The 21,400-nt window shown below is 40.9% G+C and overlaps 1 protein-coding gene across 8 annotated transcripts in view; it reads left to right on the top strand.

Annotated features, from left to right (window-relative positions):
- Positions 1 to 20,759, top strand: part of XYLB (xylulokinase) — a 331,699-nt gene extending 310,940 nt beyond the window's left edge. For all 8 annotated transcript variants that reach the window (XR_012233408.1, XM_073581548.1, XM_073581550.1 and 5 more), the window contains 2 exons: positions 14,016 to 14,110; positions 20,619 to 20,759. Coding sequence is in view for 7 of the 8 variants with exons in the window: in XM_073581548.1 (XP_073437649.1) it covers positions 14,016 to 14,110; positions 20,619 to 20,690 (167 nt within the window). In the remaining variant the exon portion in view is untranslated. The remainder of the gene's footprint in view (positions 1 to 14,015; positions 14,111 to 20,618) is intronic.
- Positions 20,760 to 21,400: the final 641 nt, after the last annotated feature.

Raw genomic sequence — 21,400 nt, 5'->3', positions numbered from 1 at the left:
CTATGTAAAAGCACCTTCCGGTTTTACAAATTCAACCCGTCAATTTAAAGCACCACTCCAGGAATTTTTTTGCCGGAGTAGTGCTTCAAATCCAAGTCCCCTGCCCCCAGAGAATATATTTTACTCCCCATCTGGCGTCTTCATCTGTTATCACCACCACTCCTGTCGATCTGTGGCAGTTTGTGACTTGCTGGCAGCTCTAGTGTTTCATGGAGCCGTGATCACTCTTAAATACAAGCCTATGAGAGCCTTTTTCTGGCTCTCATAGACTTGGCTTGAGAGCTTGTGACATAGCTTCTGACTTCCGGGACTGTGCAGGACCTGAGCGACACCGAAAAACGGTGATTAGGTGAGTGTGAGACAGGGGGCAGTGTGCTTAGGTTAATAGCACCACTCCAGCTCTGAAAAAAAAACAGAAAACTCTGGAACTGTACTTTAATAGATTATTCAAATACCTGGCATGTAATTCAACATTTACCCTACAGCATCTGCTGTATGGCCAGCCATTTCTTTATGGGAGAATCCCAATAACCAGCCTTTAACATGTATCTGATCAGTACAATAAGGCACCCCAGTCCCTCATCTCCCTGTACATGGAACATTTGTTGTTGTATGGAATGGCATATTACAGAAACAGCTCAGGGCTCTTTAACAAAAAGTACATTAGGCTGATGCATATTTCCTAATTCTACTCTGTTATGTCGATTCAGAGTCCTAGTCTCAGGGTCGCTGGGTGTCCTAATGTTTGGCTCCAAGTGATCAGAAAGTTATCTCCTGTACTATGAACAGGGGATAACGTTCAATTCTGCATGCAAATCTTTTTCTTGCATTCTATAAACTGACATAAAACAGATGGACTCCATAATAATCAGCGGGATGACCTTTTGCTTCCATTTGCATTTGTAATGCAACAGATCCCTTTTACGCTTGATATCTATTTTGTCCATTTCTCTAAATAGAACAAACAGAATGTGAAATGAAAATCTTAACTTATCCTAATGTACCTTATTTAATTAAAAATAGCCTCTTTTACTACATATCGTTCACTTCTTAGCTCACCCTGTATTCTGCACTGAACATTTAGGCTGTGTGCCCACGTAGCGATTTTTAAGAGTTTTTGCCGCGATTTTCGGCGTGAAAACGTTTAAAAATCATGTACAGAACGCACCCCATGCATTCCTATGGCATTCCGCACATGCTGTGCTAATGTTGCGCTTTTTTCCGCGGCGGAATCGCATCACGGAAAAAATCGCAGCATGCTCATTCTTTTGTGCGGAATCACAAAAAATTGCTGCGATTCCGCACACATAGGAATGCATGAGAATCGCTTACTTTCCGCATGTGGCTATGCCCACCATGCGGGAAGTTAAGCGTCTCATGTGCGGTTGGTACCCACGGTGTGGAGGAGAGGAGACTGTCCTCCAGGTCCTGGGTACCATACCCCTGTAAAAAAAAGAATAAAAAATGGGGTATATTTACCTTCCGGCGTCACGCGCTGCATTCCCGGCCTAAGCGTTCCCAGTAATGTCTTGCGAGACCTGTGATGACGTAGTCTCGCCAGATCGCTATAGCAACGCGAGACTACGTCATCACAGGTCTCGCAAGGCATTACTGGGAACGCTGTGGCCCAGGATGGCAGCGCGGGACGCCGGAAGGTAAATATACCCCGATTTTTTTATTTTTTTTAGCATTTTAACATTCTATCTTTTACTATTGATGCCGCATAGGCAGCCTCAATAGTAAAAACCTGGTCACACTTGTCAAACACTATGTTTGACGAGTGTGACCAACCTGTCAATCACTTTCCAAGCGATGCTTCAAAGTGAAAAGTTGCTATATGGAGACATAGCTAAAGACTATATGGCAAAACTGCTAAAAGTGTAGAATACAAGCCACATAATTTCCAAAAAGAGCGTTATACCTCGTGTACACACAAATAGCGTATTCCGAAAAGTCGCCTGAAATGTAAGGGATACGTTAAACAATTTGAGAACACGACACATAAATTAAATATGTTTATATAGATGTAAAAGGCTCTAGTAATGTGCTCTACTTATAATTGTGTAGTTAATTAAGAGACTTGGGAACATTGTATAAACCTATGTGACTCAAACACAAAGATCTGTATTGAGGCAATAAGTTATAATTGAGCATTCATTGCATATGTCTCATTGTTTTTATGTCATTTTGCCCCATAATAGATTGAAGAGTTGGCATGATTTATATATTCATAGTGTTCTATACTTGCTATATTTTAATTGTTGTTTTAGAAGTGGGGATTTTCATCACATTCATTTCCTGTCGTTTTCCTGCCCTGTTTGCTTTGACTTTTGAATTCAAGATTTAATAATGGGCTTTGTGAAATACTAATAGAATGTTACTGTGCATACAGGATCAGGACGTGTGGAACAATGTGTGTATTACTCCTGCTTCGAATAACATTGTGATTTATTGTCCTTGGAGAAATAAGGTGACCTTGACTTTGTGTTGTCAATATTTACTTCTCCCAATCAATCTTCACTTCTACAATATTTTAAAATGGATCAAGTACAATTAACTGTTTCGCAGTGATCTACGATTCAGAAACAAGGTTAAACTAAATCAGATTAACGCATAATTATTGTGGTTGACTGAATTTGGCATTATGGGAAATGGGTGTCAAATGTAACCTTTTCACAATCAACAACCATTGGAAAATGAACTGTGACTATTAGAATATCCAGAAATATCAGACGTCTAAAATAGCAATAATTTTAAAAGGGTTCTCCACATGTAAAAATCTCTTGCTGTGCAAGAAAATAAGCTAATCTAAGGCTACTTTCACACATCAGGTTTTCGGCGTCAGGCGCGATCCGGCGTCGTGCCGGAATGCCGGATCCGGCAAATGTTTTGTAAAACCTGAAGTGCCGGATCCGGTTTTCTGCCGGATCCGTCTTGTTCTTGACAGACAAAACCGGATCCGTCTCATCCGGTTCATCCGTTTTTCTATCCGTTTTTCTATCCGTTTTTCGACGGATTACGCCGGATCCGGTTTTTAAAATTGACCCTTGTGGCCTTCCGAACGGGATTGGCTACTGGAAAACTAGATATAGCATGTTCCTACAGCCCTTCTTTGACAGGTTGTAGAGAAGAAAGTGCAGGTTGGAGAGAAGAGCAAGTTACTGGCGAAGATGGATGTTGTCATTGGAAATATTACCACTAGAAGTTCTGTGACGGTTTCAGGGACAATTTTCCACTATACTTTATGTCACCTCAAGGCAGAGTACACTGGGATGACAGAGTGTGAGAGATTTTTGCCCTAAACTTGTGTACCTTCTGGACCAACAGTATATACCTTTGCCAACCAAAGTTGGCTATCTTGTCATGGTCTTACTATTTTTACCTTTAGGCCACAGGTGTGTACCTGGTTGTGTTTTATGCAAAGTATTTCACCTTTTAACAAAATTTGTGTACATTGGTAGGAAATCACCAACAATAAACACAACTTTTTAGGTGAAATACTTTGCTTCAAACACAACCAGGAACACAACTGTGGCAAAAAGCTAAAATTTACCCACAGTTATACCTGGTTTTGAATACCTTTTTACCTTTGAAATACCCTGTATTTAACCTTTTTTTAAAACATAGTTCGCCGCAGAAAGAAATGACAGACAACCATTGTGAAACGATAATTTAACTTTTATTTAAATTTTTTTTTTTTTGTAAAATGTTTTTAAAGTGCAAAAAACTTTTTTAATAAAGGTTTTAAACCCAATGGGCATTTTTATTACAAAAAACACACATTTACAATTCTGTGTACTGTGGGGTGGAAATACTGCTGGAGGGGCTGCGGGACACTTCGACACTGGGTGTGTGGAGAGAGGACTGGGATCGTGGTGGGGAAGGAACAGTTAGAGGTGAAGGTGTGGAAAAAACTACAGAATGGGTGAACATGTGGGAAGCAGAAGAGGTGGTGGGTGGTGGAGTGGAGGGTTGGGCAGGGACTGTAGGAGCAGATGATGTTGATGGAAAGTTGTATGGGGAAGGAGTTTGGTACGGGGAAGGAGTTTGGTACGGGGCAGGTTGCTGGAAGTGGGGAGATGACTGGTACTGGGGAGGTTGCTGGTACTGGGCAGGTTGCTGGTATGTAGTAGGAGGGGGAGGATGAAAAGTGGCTGGAGGGGGTGCAGATGTAATAGGAGGGGGAGGATGGAAAGTGGCTGGAGGGGGTGCAGGTGGAGGAACTACAGTGGTGGGAGGTGGAGGTTGGGAGGTAACCTGCTGTAGAGCACCGTGGCACGAATGCATTACATGCATCTGCTGGGTAGGAGATAGTGTTTCCATGCGCTCCACAACAGACCTGAAAAAGGTGTGGTTTGGCGAAGATCTTGCTTCTGAATGCATGGTTTGCAGAAGTGTCTTCACCTCCAGAATGCTGGAGTTGATCTGCTGAAAGCCTGCGGAGATTTGCTCTGACAAGACTTTGAGACAGTTCTGGAAAGATGCATTCAGATGCAATAACTCTTGCGCATAACTCTTTTCCTGACCCCTCTGCCGCTGCCGCCCAGTACCCGCAGGTGTACTAGAGGCGGCAGGGGCAGAAGGGTGGGGTAAAGGGAAAGCGATCTCCTCACCAGCAGCTTCATGTAATGTAGGCGGCCACGATGCTCCTGTGCTGGTGGATGGGACAGATCTAACATTTTTTTCACATGTGGTGTGTAATATTTACCTTCTGGTGAGCATTGTTTCCCGGAGGAACGACAGGGCTTGTGCGTACTTGTACTTGCTCCTGCGTCCTCCAGATCCACTCGGGGCCCGCATCTCTTTATTGAACTCCTTCTTGAAATGATCCCTCACAGACCGCCACCGATTCACAATTCTGTTCCCTGAAACGAGAAAGGAGTGGTTAGTATACAACATCAGTGTTTCACAAACTCCAGTCCTCATGGTCCCCAGGGGTCATGTTTTCAGGATTTCAATAGTAAATAGAAATCCTGAACACATGATCCGTGGGGACCACGAGGACTGGAGTTCGGGAAACACTGGTTTACATCAAGCAACCTGTATATACTTACGCTCTTTAATCTGGGCCCGAGCTTCGAGGTCCTCCCAGCGGCCCACAAGGAGAGAACAGATTTCCTCCCAGAGTCGTCGGGTAATGATCAGGTCAGCGTGGCGGCGGTCAGCCATATTCCAGAGCGGCTCCCTTTCTCTGACGAGATCAATGAGGCGGTCCACATCAATCCCTCCATCCTCACCGTCAGAGTCGGGAGCACGCTGTGAAGGCTGTTAAAGAAAAAGACAAAAATAACATAATTAGCCTCCACAAAAGAAATGAAATAAAAAGTGCAAAAAAACAAAGCAAAAATATTTATACTTACACGCTGGTGACCGCCGCGTTGCTGTCGCCGACGACCCTGGGAGGCACTGCGAGGACCTCTTGGCCGAGCACCAGATTGGGAAGACTAGAGAAGAAAACAAAAAATGTTATGTCTTTGGATGTAGGCATTTGTTTGCTGTGTGTGGTCTGCAGAACATTGTTTTCTATGTGTTGTGTGTAGTGTGATGTTGTGTTTCTGCGTTTGATGCAAAAAACTTACGAATTGTGAGCCCACTCCAAGTGTCTGTCCACCCCTTCCTTCTTCTTCTGGGAGCTCCTCTTCATCTTGTGATTCCTGTTTTGAAATAAAAGGCAATGAATAGACATATATTACAGAGATGATGGATTTTGGAAATAAAAACTTACCGTCAAACGCTGACGATGCGAGGGAGGGCTCCCAGAAGAAGATGTGCTGTCCTGTTGATGGCCAGACTCCATGGCTGTGGGTATTGCTGCTGCCAGTGATGCCATTTCTGCTGCTGCTGCTGCTGCATCTCTTTGGCGGCTGTTGAATAAAGAGAAACAAAGGGCCAATGAATATCTTGATATTCCATGGCCCTAGTTTGGAGGAATGGGGGATTTGATAATTACCGTCTCTCATCTGCTTCTGGACTCCCCTCCCGTTCAGCATGCTGCTCCATTTGGGGTGGTGCTGATGGTGCTGCTGCTGCAGATGTCTGCTGCCTTCTCCTGCTCCTGGTTCTTGGCTTGGGTGGCATGTTGGGTGTGGCTGAGGGTCCCATTGTCTTGCTTTTATATATCTCCTGTGGGCAGAGCTACTGAGCATGCTCAGACCAAAAAAACCGGATCCGGCGCATTGCGGCGCTCATAGGCTTTCATTGTGTGAAAAAGCCGGACGCGCCGGACCCGGCGGGTACGGCTTTTTCGCCGGAGACAAAAAACGTTACAGTAGACGTTTTTTCCAGACGCCGGATCGCGACACATTGCGACACATTGCCGGATCCGGCGAAAACCGGATGAAACGCATGGCCATCCGGCGCGATCCGGCGCAAATGCAAGTCAATGGGGGGGAAACCGGATCCGGCATTGCATTTCGCCGGATCCGGTTTCTGTCAAAAGCGCCGGATCGCGCCTGACGGCGAAAACCTGATGTGTGAAAGAGGCCTTATGTTGTCTAGTTGCTTAGGCCTGTTACACATTTCCGTTTGTTGCCATCAGTAAAAATCCGCCGTTTTGCAAAAAAAAAACGGATCCGCCATTTTTTTTGGCGGATCCGTTTTTTTCCCATTGACTTGCACTATCGGTGGATTTTGACTGACGGGTCGTCTGTTGCATCCGGTTTTTGACGGATCCGTGAAAAATTTAGCGGTTCCCGGGCGGACCAGACTGACCCTGAAACGTTGTTTTGGATTGACGGTCTGCTATTTTTAAGTGCGCATGTCTGGGAGATTTGCTTCGGGAAACATTTTAACCCTGAAATACTGTCCTGGAGGCGGCGAAATTCTCTCTCTCTCTCCTTTTTCCAGGCTTGTGTTCCTTTAAATTTCCACCACTAGCTGATAATGCGGATCCATCAAAAAAACGGATCTGGTGGCCTCCGTTTGTGCCACAACGGAAACGGATCTGTTTTTTCACATTCTGGCGGATTTACACTGACTTCAAAAAACGGAAATATGAAAAAGGCCTTAGACCCCTGCAATATGCTATAGTCTATGAGGAACCCTGGAAGCAAATTTCCACTCAATCCCATCTTACCCACCAGCTAAACCATCAAGGAAATTGAGTTTTCCAAGGTGCACATCATGAGAGATGCTGATCATAGCTACTATTGCCCTAATCGATGAGGGCCTGAATTAGGTACTACTCTCTATTAAAGAGCTTGTCTCCTCTTCATTATCGGGAAAAATTGCAAAGCGCTTGTAAAAATAAGCAACTTTGCAATTTACTTATTAAAAATCCTTACTGCTCCTAAGAACAGAGGGATTTTTAATTCCATGGTTTTAAGCTTAGGTTATCGACCACCTTGCTGTCTCAGAGTGGCCGGTTACCTAAGCAATAGAATGTGCACCTCTTGCAGACTCTATGCTGTAAAGCCTGCAAACACTGCTCTGTAGCTGGCTGAATCCGTTCACTGTCCGTGCCCCTGCACTTCTCCCATGCTGCGAAGTCTAAGCCTCTACTAGCAACCTTAGAGAGCACTCAGTTCAGACGAGCAGTGTGACCACAGACCGAAAAGGGCCCCTGTGCGAGAAAAGTGTATGGGCCCTTTTTTAGTTTAATATCTCATCACAATACACAATTCCACCTGATTTCGATGTATAAATGGGCTCCCTTGCCTTTTGGGCCCCTGTGCATCTGCACAGGTTGGTCCAATGATCTGTCTGCCCCATAGTGCGACCATGGCGCTGGTCCAAACTATCAATTTTTAGGAAACCGCCCCAATCTCAGCTACTAGAAAGCCGTGTAGCAGAGGTGCAATCCTGATGAAAGAAAATGAGACAAACCCTTTAACTCAGATAATCAAAAATGTGTTACTGCCGTGTCATAATTTAGAAATATGTATTTAATAGATCAGTTTTCCCGGATTTTGGAAACACAAAGATGTGTGAAGCCTGAATAAATTTCATGACTGGCAAATTTGTTTTATTTTTCTGCTAAAAGTGTTATGCAAGAAGTGAATTAAAATGAGTGTGTGGTATATGGTGCAAAGTGATTAACTAAATGTGACTTGGATATATGCATCCTGGCTGTAAAACTTATATCAATGCATGGACAGGTGTAAATTTAGGGAAATCGACAGCTTTGGCGTTATTCTGGGAGGAGTAAGCACATCAGTGACAATGACTAAAGAAGTAGTAGTCTTTTGTGTAGTAGGAATGAGGAATTGCTTGAAAAAGGCCAGGTTATCTCTCTTCTTAAACAGCATCCTAATTTCCAAGTAACCTTGCTTGCTATTCCCTCATTAATGGTGTCCTTCTAGCAGAAGTTCCTTTAATCATTCCGATTCCTAGTGTTATTTTCGACAGTCAGCAGAATAGGTCAATATGGTCAAAGAATAATAATTTATCAGAAGTATCCAAATAACAAGGAAATAAGGCTCAACGAGATACATCTGCATAGGATTTCACATTTCTTGACTTGCAGATTGTTGTGACAAATATATTATGACCCTATATGCTACTGCTGCCAGTTGTCAATTTACGTATTAGAATCATAATATGACGGCTATTTTGTGTGTCCAATTATATCATCTGACTTGTCGTATCCTGACTGCTTTCCTAATATTGACCCTTGGTGCTATTCCAGCTTACTGCATTTGTGCCACGACTGCCAATCATTTTGTTTCTTCCCACAGTAAACTTCGTATCTTAGAAGGGTTAAAAAATTATTCTCAACGTTAAAAGTTTGCACCTATTTGGAAAGGTGAACTTGCTGATTTGTGTGTTCAACCACTGGAACTTCAACCGATCCTGAGAATGAGACTTTGAAATTCCCATCTGAATAGAGCAATAGCCATGAATGCAGAATAACTTGCTAAGTTAGGAATAATCCTTTAAACATAAATTCTCTAGCAATAGTGCCCTACCCTGGGCTGTGCCAAACATAGCACCAACACCTGTGCTCCATGTGCTCCACACTGAATACTATAAAAACCATGTTTTTTTGTGACTCACTCCTTTAGCTAGGCGACATATCGTGGATTGTATGGGTTTTGACCGATGGGATCTCCTCTAAGTTGAAAATATGGTTATGAAATGAGTCATCAATGGAACTGCCAGAGATTACAGAGTTTGTCACTGTATTTTTTTTCCAGCAGTCCAATAGAGAATAGATGGAGCAGCAACTCACATGCACAGCCACTGCTCCATTCCAACAGGGCATTTTGGAGCCATGTTCTCAGAAAGAGTGGAGGTTTTCAGTTGCATCAATAGAAAATTAGGAGCATCTCGCCAAGTTAACTTGATATACTCTGGAATTTGTAAAATCATCACTGCCTTTGGTTGCGGTTTTACTGCTCCTATTAAGCCTTAACTAAGGCATATTCCAATACAATGCTTACAGTCATAAGACACTGCAGTATATAAGTAGTGCATTGTATTTTTTGAGTGATCAAGCTCACTGAATCTCCATTCCCCTAGAGGGACTAAAATAAAAAAGTAAAAAAAAACACTAGAATGTTTAAAAATATATATTGTATATAAAAAATTAATTAAAACACAAAAAATTGTTTTTCCGATCATAAAATTGTTTTATAAAGTAACAATATAGAAAGAAAAAAGATATGAACATTATAGGTAGTACTGCATCAATAAAAATTTGAAATATTCCATTAAATTATTATTATTATTATTATGTAACCCAAGCAGGGAAATCTGGTAAAAGAAATAAATAAAAAACAATGCCAAAATTGTTTTTGTCCCGTCACTGAATTAATAAAAGTCAATAAAAAACGCTATGTATCCCAAGATGGCACACATAAAATCTACAGCTGGTTCCATAAATAACAAGACATCATACAGCTCCGTCGACAGAAAAAGAAAATGTTAGACATTCCTGAATGTAGGAAAACAAATAAATTGGTCAATGTTAAAGTAAATGTAAAAACTAAAATGTAATTGTGGTATTGTCATAATTGAACTGACCCATGGAAATAAAGTCAACACATTTATATTGCTAAAAAACAGTGGCAGAATTTCATTTAAAAAAAAAACTAAATTAAAAATTAATCAAAAAGTCATATGTATCCTAAATTATACCAATGAAAATTTCAGTTCTTCCCCTTCACCGCACAAATAAATAACCCTCACACGACTTTGTTGATAAAGAAATAATAAATTATATCTGTCAAAAAATGGCAAGTTATAAAATCAAAAGATTTCCTTTGCAAAAACTTTTTCTTGTGCAAAAGTAGTTCAGCACAAAAAAGTATCCAAATTTAGTATCACCATAACTGTAATGACTTACAGAATAAATATACCATGGTATATAAACAGAATAGTGAACTCTGCTACATAATGCAAGATATAATGATGCAGTTGTTGTTTTTTGACCATTTTCTCCCAGAAACAGTTAATGAAAAATGGTTTATAAGATCCCCAAAAGGTGTAATTGAAAAATAGATAAATCAAAACCCTACACAGCTATATTTATGGGAAAAATGAAAATATTATGGCTCTTGATATGACCCAAATAAAAAGCTAAAAAAAAAATAAAAAGTCCAAATAGACCCCAATAGGTTTCTCTTTAAGGAATTGAAATCACCTAACTAATTTTGTGCACTCTGCATCTCCTCAGATGTCCTCTATACACAGTAATCTGCTCTGACACCTTTCTTTCATAGCCAGCATTAAATAGGTTGTCCATAGTGATGAGCGAATGTACTCGGATGTTTTCCAAGTATCTTTGGCGTGCTCGGATAATATGTTTGAGTCCCTGCAGCTGCAATGTTTTTCTGCTGTTCAGCCGCAACACATGTGGGGATTGCCTGTTTGTTAGACAATTCCCACATGTTTTGCGGCTGTCCAATAGCAGAAGATCATGCAGCCATAGGGACTCGAATATATTATCCAAGCACACCAAAGATGCTCGAATAACACTCAAGCATGCAGCATGCTCGGATAAAACGTTATCTGTGCACATTCACTCATCACTAGTCGTCCACTACTTTATCGTTGAATACCTATCCTTACAATAGGTCATCAATGTCTGATTGGTTGGGGTCCAGCACTTGGCTCCCCGATCAGCTGTTCCTGTTGGCCGAAAATTCTCAATTGCAGAGCTGCTCTGTCTTCTGACAGGAAGTGGATGCCGCGGCCACTATCAGAAAATGGAGCAGCTCCGCAATTGAGCATTTACACAGAGAACAGCTGATTGTCGTGGGTGCCTAGAGTCGTACCCTGAGCTATCAGATATTGATGACCCATTCCTGTTCTACAATAGTTTTACTGTGGAATCAGCAGACATTTCAACCTTTTAATTCTCACACTCATCACTGGGCCCTAGATAACCGTGGCATATCACTGTTTTACTGGTTGTCTTATAGTTGGCCGCGTTTGTTGGGTACCGAACACCTCATACTGGTAACACCCAGAAGACAAACTGCTTTGAAAGTGCTTGACATTCTTCATCAACTTCAATAATTTACTGGTCACTCATTGCTTATATGTTCCTCCACTTGACAGGTCCCATTATCACAAGTTTATTAATTGACTTCACTTGTCGGTTATGGCTGTTTGGTGTATACCAGAGAAACTCATACCATGCTAATCTGTGTTGTACGTTAAAGGAGTTTTCTAGCTTTTTAAAATATTATATAAAAATACACAGGAACACCATCTGGATAAAAGAACAAAAGAAGCTAATCTCAGTCAGGAAATCCAGTTCCCCAACAGTGCTGTCGCTGTGTCTCCACGGGACTGCTAGTGATTATGGCCAGACCACCAGTCTCCTTACCCTGCAGCCAATCGGTGGCCTTCTAAGCAGCTGTACTTGAGTAGAGGAGCGAATTTGTTCAAATTAGGTTCCAAATATGATCGGTAGCGAATATTGTTTTTGCAATATGTCAATAGGAGTAGAGATTACCGAATATGTTCGGAACCGATCATCAAACATACATTCGGCACAAATAAGGTACCCATATGGCACGAATATGTCAAATTCAGATACAGTAACCGAATCCGAACAAATTTGCTCAACTCTATACTTGAGCAAAGAGTGGATTCGCGAGGTGAGTATTGCTTCCTTTGTTCATTTATCTCGATGGTCCCCTTCATTTTTTAATCTCCTTCAAATTGAGATATTTATAGATAGAGCTCTTAAACATGAAGGGGGTAATCCTTTTAAAAAAGTTTTCTCATTCTAGCTCAAGTCATAAAACACCTATCAAATATCATACAAGAAAACTTTTATAAAGGATAGTGCAGCCATTCTGAAAGATTTTCACAGTGAGGATACCAGCTGCATCACGACTCAGATCTTTGTAATAATATATGAAGTTTGTATAGTGAAATTTGGTGAGAGATTCTTTTCAATATCATGAATGTGTCCCCATGTACAGTTTTCTTTACCTTGAAAGTATAGAATTGGCTAGGATAAATTGTATTGTTTAGTAATTAGTGATGAGCGAGTGTTTTGGCGTGTTCGGTGATTTAGTTTTCATCGTCTCATCTGCATGATTTGCAGCTGCTGGACAGGCTGAATACATGTGAGGAATGCCTGTTTGTTAGGGAATCCGCACATGTATTCAGGCTGTCTAGCAGCCGCAAAACATGCAGCTGCGGCGACACAAACTAGATCTCTTAGCACGCCAAAATACTCGGGGGGGAAAACCCGAGCAATGAGTATACTCGCTCATCACTGTTAATGTAATTCAATTTTACATCACCACTATTTTACCCGCTCTGTATATGTCCACTCTATAAAGGTTTCAAGAGAACAAATTATCATTATATACATGATATATAACTCCTTCCCAGCATGGCCCATTTTCATTTTTGCATTTTTGTTTTTTTCCTCCCCTTTTTTTTAAGAGCAGTAACGCTTTAAATTTTTCTGTCCACATAGATGTATGAGGGATGGTTTTTTGACAAGTTGAACTTTTGAATGACATTCAATTTACCACATAGTGTAATGTGAAATTGGAAAAAAATTTTAAGTTCGGTAAAATTGGTAAAAAAACAACAAAAAAAATGCAATTCTGTCATTGTGTTTTAGGAATAGCTTTCACGGCATGCATATTGTGGTAAAAATGACCTGGCAGTATGATTCTCCTCATCAGTACAATTGCAGCAATAACAAGGTTGTCCAATTTTTTTAAATAATTTTAGTGGTGAAAAAAAATTTGAAATTTTGTAAAAAAAAATTTTAAAAAATGGTTGCTTGATTGTGTTTCCATTTTTCGAGACTCTTAACATTTAAATTTTTTCGTCTATAGAGTTGTGTGACTGCTTAGTTTTTGTGGGGAGAGACAACTTTTTATTGACACCATTTTGAGATAAATATGACATTTTTATAGCTCCTTAAAGCATTTTTATCTTTTTACAGTATTGCGGCAGGCAAAAAACTCAATTTTGGCTCTTTGAATTTTTTTCTGTTTATAGTGTGTACCGATCAGGTTAATTATTTTTAAATGTTGATAAACCTTATGATTTGAACTTTTTTTTTCATGTTTTTTAATAGCTTTTTTTACTGTATTTCTTAGTCCATGTGATCATATAATCGCTTGTGCTATACACAGCAATTTTACAGTATTGGTGCATATAGTAAAACTCAGTCTCCTTTGAAACCCGGCCACAGACTGTGGTTCAAAGGAGCCTTGTCATGACAGTCCTTAATAGACCCCATTTATAATAGCAATCTACCGCCATCGCATCATAGGAATGCTTATAGGTGCATAAAATGATGCGCCCCAATGCTCGCGTGCTGCTAATACCCCTGCCAGTGTTTGACAGTAGTAATTTACAGACTAATAATCACAGGTGGAGCTCCCATTATATGCTGGTATGCTGGGTGTGAGTCGGGCTAACGACTTGTACTGTACATGTACAACGGATGTCAGTAGGGGATTAACTTTCCTTTAAGTTAGGGCCACATAGTTTCATAATGTGCACATCATATTTGATCAGAGAAATAGTGGTCATTATTTATGGTTATCCACAATACCTGGACAATTATTTATTTTTTTTATCTATTTCAGGACTAGCATCGCTTTCTTCACCCTCGAGTTTTGCAGAAATTCTACAAGCTCCTCAGCATAAATTAGTTGTCACTCCAAGACCTGAGGCTGACAAGGTACCTGAAATAATACACACATATTAGAAATTGTTTTATATCCGAAATCTAAAGAGTTGAAGTGGAATATACATTAAGTTGGTATACATGCAATGCATAGTATGTGGAATAATAATATTGAATGAAAATGATATAAGGTACTTAGTTAACATAATTTGATCATAAAAACATAACCATTCCATCACGTCAAAGTTACCCTATTTGAGACTATCTTAACCAGGGCTGTGGAGTCGGTAAGCCAAGCCTCCGACTTCAACTTCGACTCCTCAATTTCCTTGACACTGACTCCAACTCAGACTCCAACTCCATGACTCAGACTCCCTCATACCAGGGCTGTGGAGTCGGTAAGCCAAAACTCCGACTCCCCAATTTCCATAACTCTGCATCTGACTCCGACTCCAGGAAAATGTGCTCCGACTCCACAGCCCTGGTCTTAACCTCTAGAATGGAAGACCAAGCAAAGTTTCAGTGAGAGCTGCTTGTATGATTGCTAGAGAGGCAAATCAGAACCCCCCTGTTGACTACAAAAGACCTTCAGAATTATTTAGCAGACTCTGGAGTTATGGTACATTGTTCTACTGTTCAGAGACACCTGCACAAATATGGCATTCATAGAAGAGTCATCAGACGAAAGCATCTCCTGCGCTCTCACAATAAAATTCAGCTTCACAAGTATGCAAAAGAACATTTAAACAAGGCCGATGTATTTTGGAATCAAGTCCTGTGGACCGCTAAGGATAAAATAGAAGTCTTTGGCCACAATGATTTAAGTATGTGTGGAGGAAAAAAGGGCACAGAATTTCAGGAAAAGAACATCTCACCAACCATTAATCATGGGGTAATGTTGTGAGTTCATTTTCCCCTTCATTACTGAGGCCCGAGGAACTCCCTCTTCTGGTAAAGAAAGGTAGTGAGCCTGATTGTCAAACACCTGAGGCTGATGATTGTGACTGGCTGAGTGGAGTTACGGACTGGATATAATGCTGCCGACGCCCTTCTGCCCTGCGGGTGATTTCTCTGTGGGATCCTTGGAGACCAGTCTGAATTCCTGCTCCTCCAAAGCTAAGTTTGCTGCTCGGCCCTTTGCTTTTGTGCTTTGACTTTGTTTTTGCTTTGTTTTTCTGGATTTCTGCCATTCCCTTCTGGGGTGTGCTGAATTCATTTAGCTCTGTCTTCTGAAAATACCTGAGTGCTTATTCAGTTTTTGAAGCCTAGCTGCTTCAGGGCCTTTTTCATATCAGCTGGTTGGCTTATGTCTTTGATAGGGTTTTTGCAGATTGCAGACAGCAGCCTTCCTGTCCTTTCACCGTCATTATATGTTGGGGGCTGCCTATTGCTTTGGGGTCTGCTCTGGGGCAGTTTAGATTTCCCCTTTCTTTCTTTAGGCCTATGTATTTCTCCGGCTGTGATCGAGGGGTCTAGGGCATCGTAGGAACCCCCCACGGCTACTGCTAGTTGTGTTGATAGGTTCAGGGGTCTGCAATCTGATAGTTGTCAACTTCTCTGGTTTTCTGGACTTAGCTTGTATTTCTGCTTTTGCCTCCTACGGTGACTCATTCATAACAGGGTAAATCCAATCATGCTTTGGGATTGTGTTGCAGCCAATTAAATTTCAATAAATACTTGATGCGAACGTAACACCCCTTTAAAAAAGCTGAAGTTGAAAAGAAGATGGCTTCTTCAAATGGATAATGATCCTAAACATATGTCAAAATCCACAATAGTCAACCTGAAAAGGCGCAAGCTGAAGGTTTTAGGCTGTGTGCACACGATTCAGATTTGCAGCGGATTCGCAGCGGATTTTACTATGCAGAAACGTTGCATATCCGCATTGTGATGTACAGTAGCCTTAAAATCAATGAAAAAAAAAAACGCTGTGCAGACGCTGCGGATTTTTCCGCGCGGTTTTCCTGCGGTACAAAATCCGCAGCATGTTACTTCTTTTGTGCGGTTTTCCATCTCCCCTGTCACCAAATCCGCAGAGGGAAAACCGCAATGGAAAACCGCACAAAAACCGCAATAAAACCGCAGGAAAAATGGAAGAAATCCGCAGGAAAAATGCAGGTCATTTGACCTGCGGATTTCTTCCATTCTGCGCGGAAAAATCCGCAGGGCCAAACAGTCTGCACTCAGCCTTACAATGGCTCTCACAGTCCCCAGATCTGAACATAATTGAAAATCTGTGGCTATGCCTCAAAATAGCAGTGTATGCAAGACAACCCAGGAATCTCACATAACTAAAATAATTTTCCAAGGAAAAATGCATGAAAATCCCTCAAACAAGAACTGAAAGACTGTTGGCTGTCTACAAAAATCGTTTACAAGCTGTGATATTTGCAAAAGGGGCTGCTACTAGGTGCTAACCATGCAGGTTGCCCAAACTTTTGCATTGGCCATTTTTCTTTTTGTAATTTTTAAAACGTAAAAGATGAAAAAAAAAATGTTTTTGCCTAAAATACAAAGGAAAGGTGTCATCTTTAACTTTGGCCCATTTAGACATCATTTCATCTTCAACTTGCTTAACTGTTCATAATAACAGTAATTTTGAAAACTTTTACATGCCACTGTATATAAATGTAATGCCCAAATCAAGGAAAAGGGAAGCCACACACTTATTTGCAAAGAGCGTAAAAACCTGAACCAAATATCTACAGAGATGAACTGGAATATAAGTTGGTGTGCATGCAGCGTGTAGGCGCATGTTCACACTGGCCACTAAACAAACCAAACCTAAAATAAAAACAAATACCCTGCAGTAAATAAATTGCAATAGTGCATATAAATAACACAGGATACTTAGTTTTGATCAAAATTATGTTATCTAAATACCTTGTGTTCTTTTTAGTGAGGATTTAGTGCAGTATAAAAATCTGGCAGTAATTCTTGATGGAGCAGATCTTATTTTCATACATATGGGTGATGTCCAGCAGCCAAAGTGTAGTTGGTGCATATTTTTGGGCTCATTCAGACACCAGATTTTCTCTTTCAAGTTCTATCTTTGGTTTTAATTGTTCACTTGTCTGTGTATTTTTGATGACCAAGGAAAATAAAATTTGTACTGATGACTTTGTAAACTGCCCTCCTTGGAAGGAGTCTCTGGCTTGGTGGATATTAGAGCTAATTTGTCAACTGCTCTCTACAATCTCAGTTGATATTTTTAAGAGTCATACCAAAACATATCCAAAAGTTTATTTTCCCACCCTCATTTGAAGGTAATCTGAAACCAGGTTTTGCCATTAAATCTGAAAGCAGCATAATGTAGAGAAAGGGGCCCTGATTCCTGTGATGTGTCACTTGCTGGTTTGTTTTCTATAGTTTTGATAAAATCCCTGTTTTATCAGACAAATAAACCGGCTACCATGTAGTTCTCCGTATTCATGAGCTCTGTATAACCCCGCCCCCACCACTGATTAGCAGCGTTTTGCCTATGCACAGTGTAAACAAGAGCTGCCAATCATAGAAGTGGGTGGGGTTATTCAGTGATCAGCATTCAGAGAACTGCTAGATCTGCAGCAGAGAAAACAGGTTTTAATCAAATCTCTGCCCCTAGATTATGCTGCATTCTGATAGGGAGCAGAAACCTGACGACAGATTTCCTTTAAAATATTGTGTCTCAGGAAACTGATTCTTCTAGTCTTGTGTGCAGGAAATTAAATGGGTCGTAGTTTGGTCTAAAGCCTTGTGCTTCCTTCATTATTGTACAAGAATTATCCTGACATTATGATTAAATATAACAATATGATTAAATAAAACTTTAGTAGGCTCTTCGTTTCTTGCCAAAAAATCTTTTTCGTGTGTGGCAGTATTATGGGACTGTTTAGGCTAGTTTCACACTAGAGTTTATTCGACGCAGCGCACGGCGCCGCTAAGCCCCGCCCCCTGCCGGCTCCCTGCCCGCCCCACGCGGTCATCGCCGCCTACTATCGCACATGGACGCTTGCGATCTGTGCACCCTATCTTTAGCATAGGGTGCGCAGATCGTGTGCTGGCCGTGTGCTAGTAGGATTTTGGCATGCGCTGCACACTTTTGAAGGTGCACCGTGCGCGCCGAAATGCAACATGCTGCGTTCGGCGCGCACGGGCGCACCTTCAAAAGTGCGCAGCGCACGCCAAAATCCTACTAGCGCACGGCCAGCGCACTATCTGCGCACCCTATGCTAAAGAAAGGGTGCGCAGATCGCAAGCGTCTATGTTTGATAGTAAGCGGCGATGACCGGATGGGGCGGGCAGGGAGCCGGCAGGGGGCGGGGCTTAGCGCGCCGTGCGCTGCGTCGAATAAACGCTAATGTGAAACTAGCCTTAGTTGTACAATATAGATAAAATATTTTGTTGTCCACAATATCATGAACATATCTAAGTTATGTTCTGAGACTGGACTCCCGTGACCATATGGAATATGGATATACTCAAGAATAATGTGCTGATTTATATGTAAACAGACTGACAAGTACAGCTTAGTTTGTGAATGCAGAATTACCTGTCATTGCTACATCTAAATGATAAGGAGAAAGATTTCTAAGACCAGGGGGGCTGTCACAAGTCTCAGGATGGGGTACGAATTTATTAGCACTTACTGGGAACAGATCAAGGTGATGTGAGAGATGACAGAGAAAGATTCACACTGATGCTCCACATTACAGCGGGGAACATTTACTTGTGTGACATTTCCACTATTGGATCAATCTCTAATTGAATTCATATTGAAAATGTAATATTAATTGTGTTTTGCCCAATTTTTCCAACATATAAAATGTTCTAGAAACTAAAATATAAAAAGAAAAAAAAAAAAATCACATAATAAAAAATATAAAATATTTACTGAAAACCTGCATAGCGTGAAAGAGATCTAGCAATGATAATCATTTCTGGTCTACTATAAAAAATATATCAAACTCAACATCTCACATATTTGTACGTATTATCTACCATATTATTTATTAAAAATCATTATTTTTTCATTGGACAAACTTAAATGTAAGTAGGATACTATACATAACCCTGTATGACACAGACCCAGCACATAATTGGACCTCCATAATCTCTCCATGGAGCCCCATTTTTTGCCTTCATGCTGCTCCGGACTTTCCTTAGGAGTATGGTCTGTAGTTGAAAATACCCTAAAATTAAGTTCAGCAAAGTATCAATCCCAACTACCCCAGGATTAGCAATTATAGCAGTACCAATAATCCACTGCTTGCGCATAGTGAAATTAGCTGCAAACATTTTATGAAAACACCCACATAAATGATATCTAAGACACTATAAAGACGCAAACTAAAATTTATTTTACTCACTTATATAGCGCCATTAATTCCACTGCACTTTACAGACATTATCAGCACTGTCCCCGATGGGGCTCACAATCTACGTTCCCTATCACTATGTCTTCGGAGTGTGGGAGGAAACTGGAGAACCCGGAGGAAACCCACACAAACACAGGGAGAACATACAAACTCCTTGCAGATGTTGTCCTTGGTGGGATTTTAACCCAGGACCCCAGCGCTGCAAGGATGCAGTGCTAATCGCTGAGCCACAGTGCTGCCCACAATCACATATAAGTGGCACACTCCAATATGAAGTATGTAGATGTGGAGTTAGGTAGGTATTTGTGATTCTAATTTGAACTCAATGATGCATCCTTATTATACTCACCACAAACTAGCCTTATTTTGGATAACACTCTTCTCTTTATACTTTTGGTGGTAGTTTGACAATGTAGGAACAATAGACTCTCTTAGAAGTAGCAAAACTTAAAGCAATTGTCCACTTTCTAAAACGTAGGCTCAAAACTCTGTAAAATACTGAAAATAAACTCAGTAGGTACTCACCCCTGATGTGTTCAGCGCCAGCTCCACACCGCTGCTCCTGTTCTGGTGTTCAGGCTGTAGCGGTAACGTCCCGTCAAAAGCAGTTGTCACCGTTGTAGCCAGTCAATGAGCTCAGTGGCACATGTTGTCAACCTAGACAGCTGCAGAGCTCACTGATTAGCTAGAGTTGTCATGTATTCCGTTGTCTTGTCATCACCGCTGCAGCCAAAACACCAAAACTTATCCAGCGGTGGGGCACCGATGCTGGACCCCAGGAGTTTGGACCTAGACCTGCTGAGTATGTTAGTTTAAGTATTTTCAAAAATTTGGGGGCAAGTTACTTGAAAATTGACAATCCTTTAAATAATATCAATTTTTAGTAATCCCCAAAATGTAGCACATCTGTCAAATTGCAGGTGAAAATGATGACTTTATTCCATGCCTATGCCAGCAGCAGCAGCAGCAATTTTTCAATTTCAACATGGAACTTTTTCAAGCCTGTTGTAAGAACTGAAATACTGGTGCTTATAAAAAAAAACGTGGACCAATTTCACCATTTTTCCTGCCATTGAATGGATGTGCTGCCTATATTGTTTGATCCAGTGGCCAAGGCATCGTGAGCCCTCCACCCAATGGATTTGAGTTTGTGTTGCATTGTCTTTTTCTCTTTACATTAATTCTTACCTATATGTCTCTTCTAGATTTACCGGCCTCTACTGAAGCGATATGCTGAGTGTGAGAGTGCAGTCCTTCAAACAACCAAGATCATGTGAAAAGTCATAACTATTATTACATGTAATGTAAAACGGAAACTGCATAGAATAAAGTTCAGTCAAAGTTTAGTGTGTGGAACCTTAATTGTGAGGAATTCATGAGCAAAACATTTCATTCTGAAACTTCTATTCAGATTCTGTATTCATGTACAGTTGTGGCCAAAAGTATTGACACCCCTGCAATTCTGTCAGATAATACTCAGTTTCTTCCTGAAAATGATTGCAAACACAAATTCTTTGGTATTATTATCTTCATTTAATTTGTCTTAAATGAAAAAACACAAAAGAGAATAAAGCAAAAAGCAAAACATTGATCATTTCACACAAAACTCCAAAAATGGGCCAGACAAAAGTATTGGCACTCTCAGCCTAATACTTAGTTGCACAACCTTTAGCCAAAATAACTGCGACCAACCGCTTCCAGTAACCATCAATGAGTTTCTTACAATGCTCTGCTGGAATTTTAGACCATTCTTCTTTGGCAAACTGCTCCAGGTCCCTGATATTAGAAGGGTGCCTTCTCCAAACTGCCATTTTTAGATCTCTCCACAGGTGTTCTATGGTATTCAGGTCTGGACTCATTGCTGGCCACCTTAGAAGTCTCCAGTGCTTTCTCTCAAACCATTTTCTAGTGCTTTTTGAAGTGTGTTTTGGGTCATTGTCCTGCTGGAAGACCCATGACCTCTGAGGGAGACCCAGCTTTCTCACAC

This window comes from Dendrobates tinctorius, unplaced genomic scaffold (assembly GCF_039654945.1).
Source record: "Dendrobates tinctorius isolate UK_male_01 unplaced genomic scaffold, ASM3965494v1 ptg000070l, whole genome shotgun sequence".
In the NCBI taxonomy this organism is placed as follows: Eukaryota; Metazoa; Chordata; class Amphibia; order Anura; family Dendrobatidae; genus Dendrobates; species Dendrobates tinctorius.
This window is presented reverse-complemented; position numbering and strand designations above follow the sequence as displayed.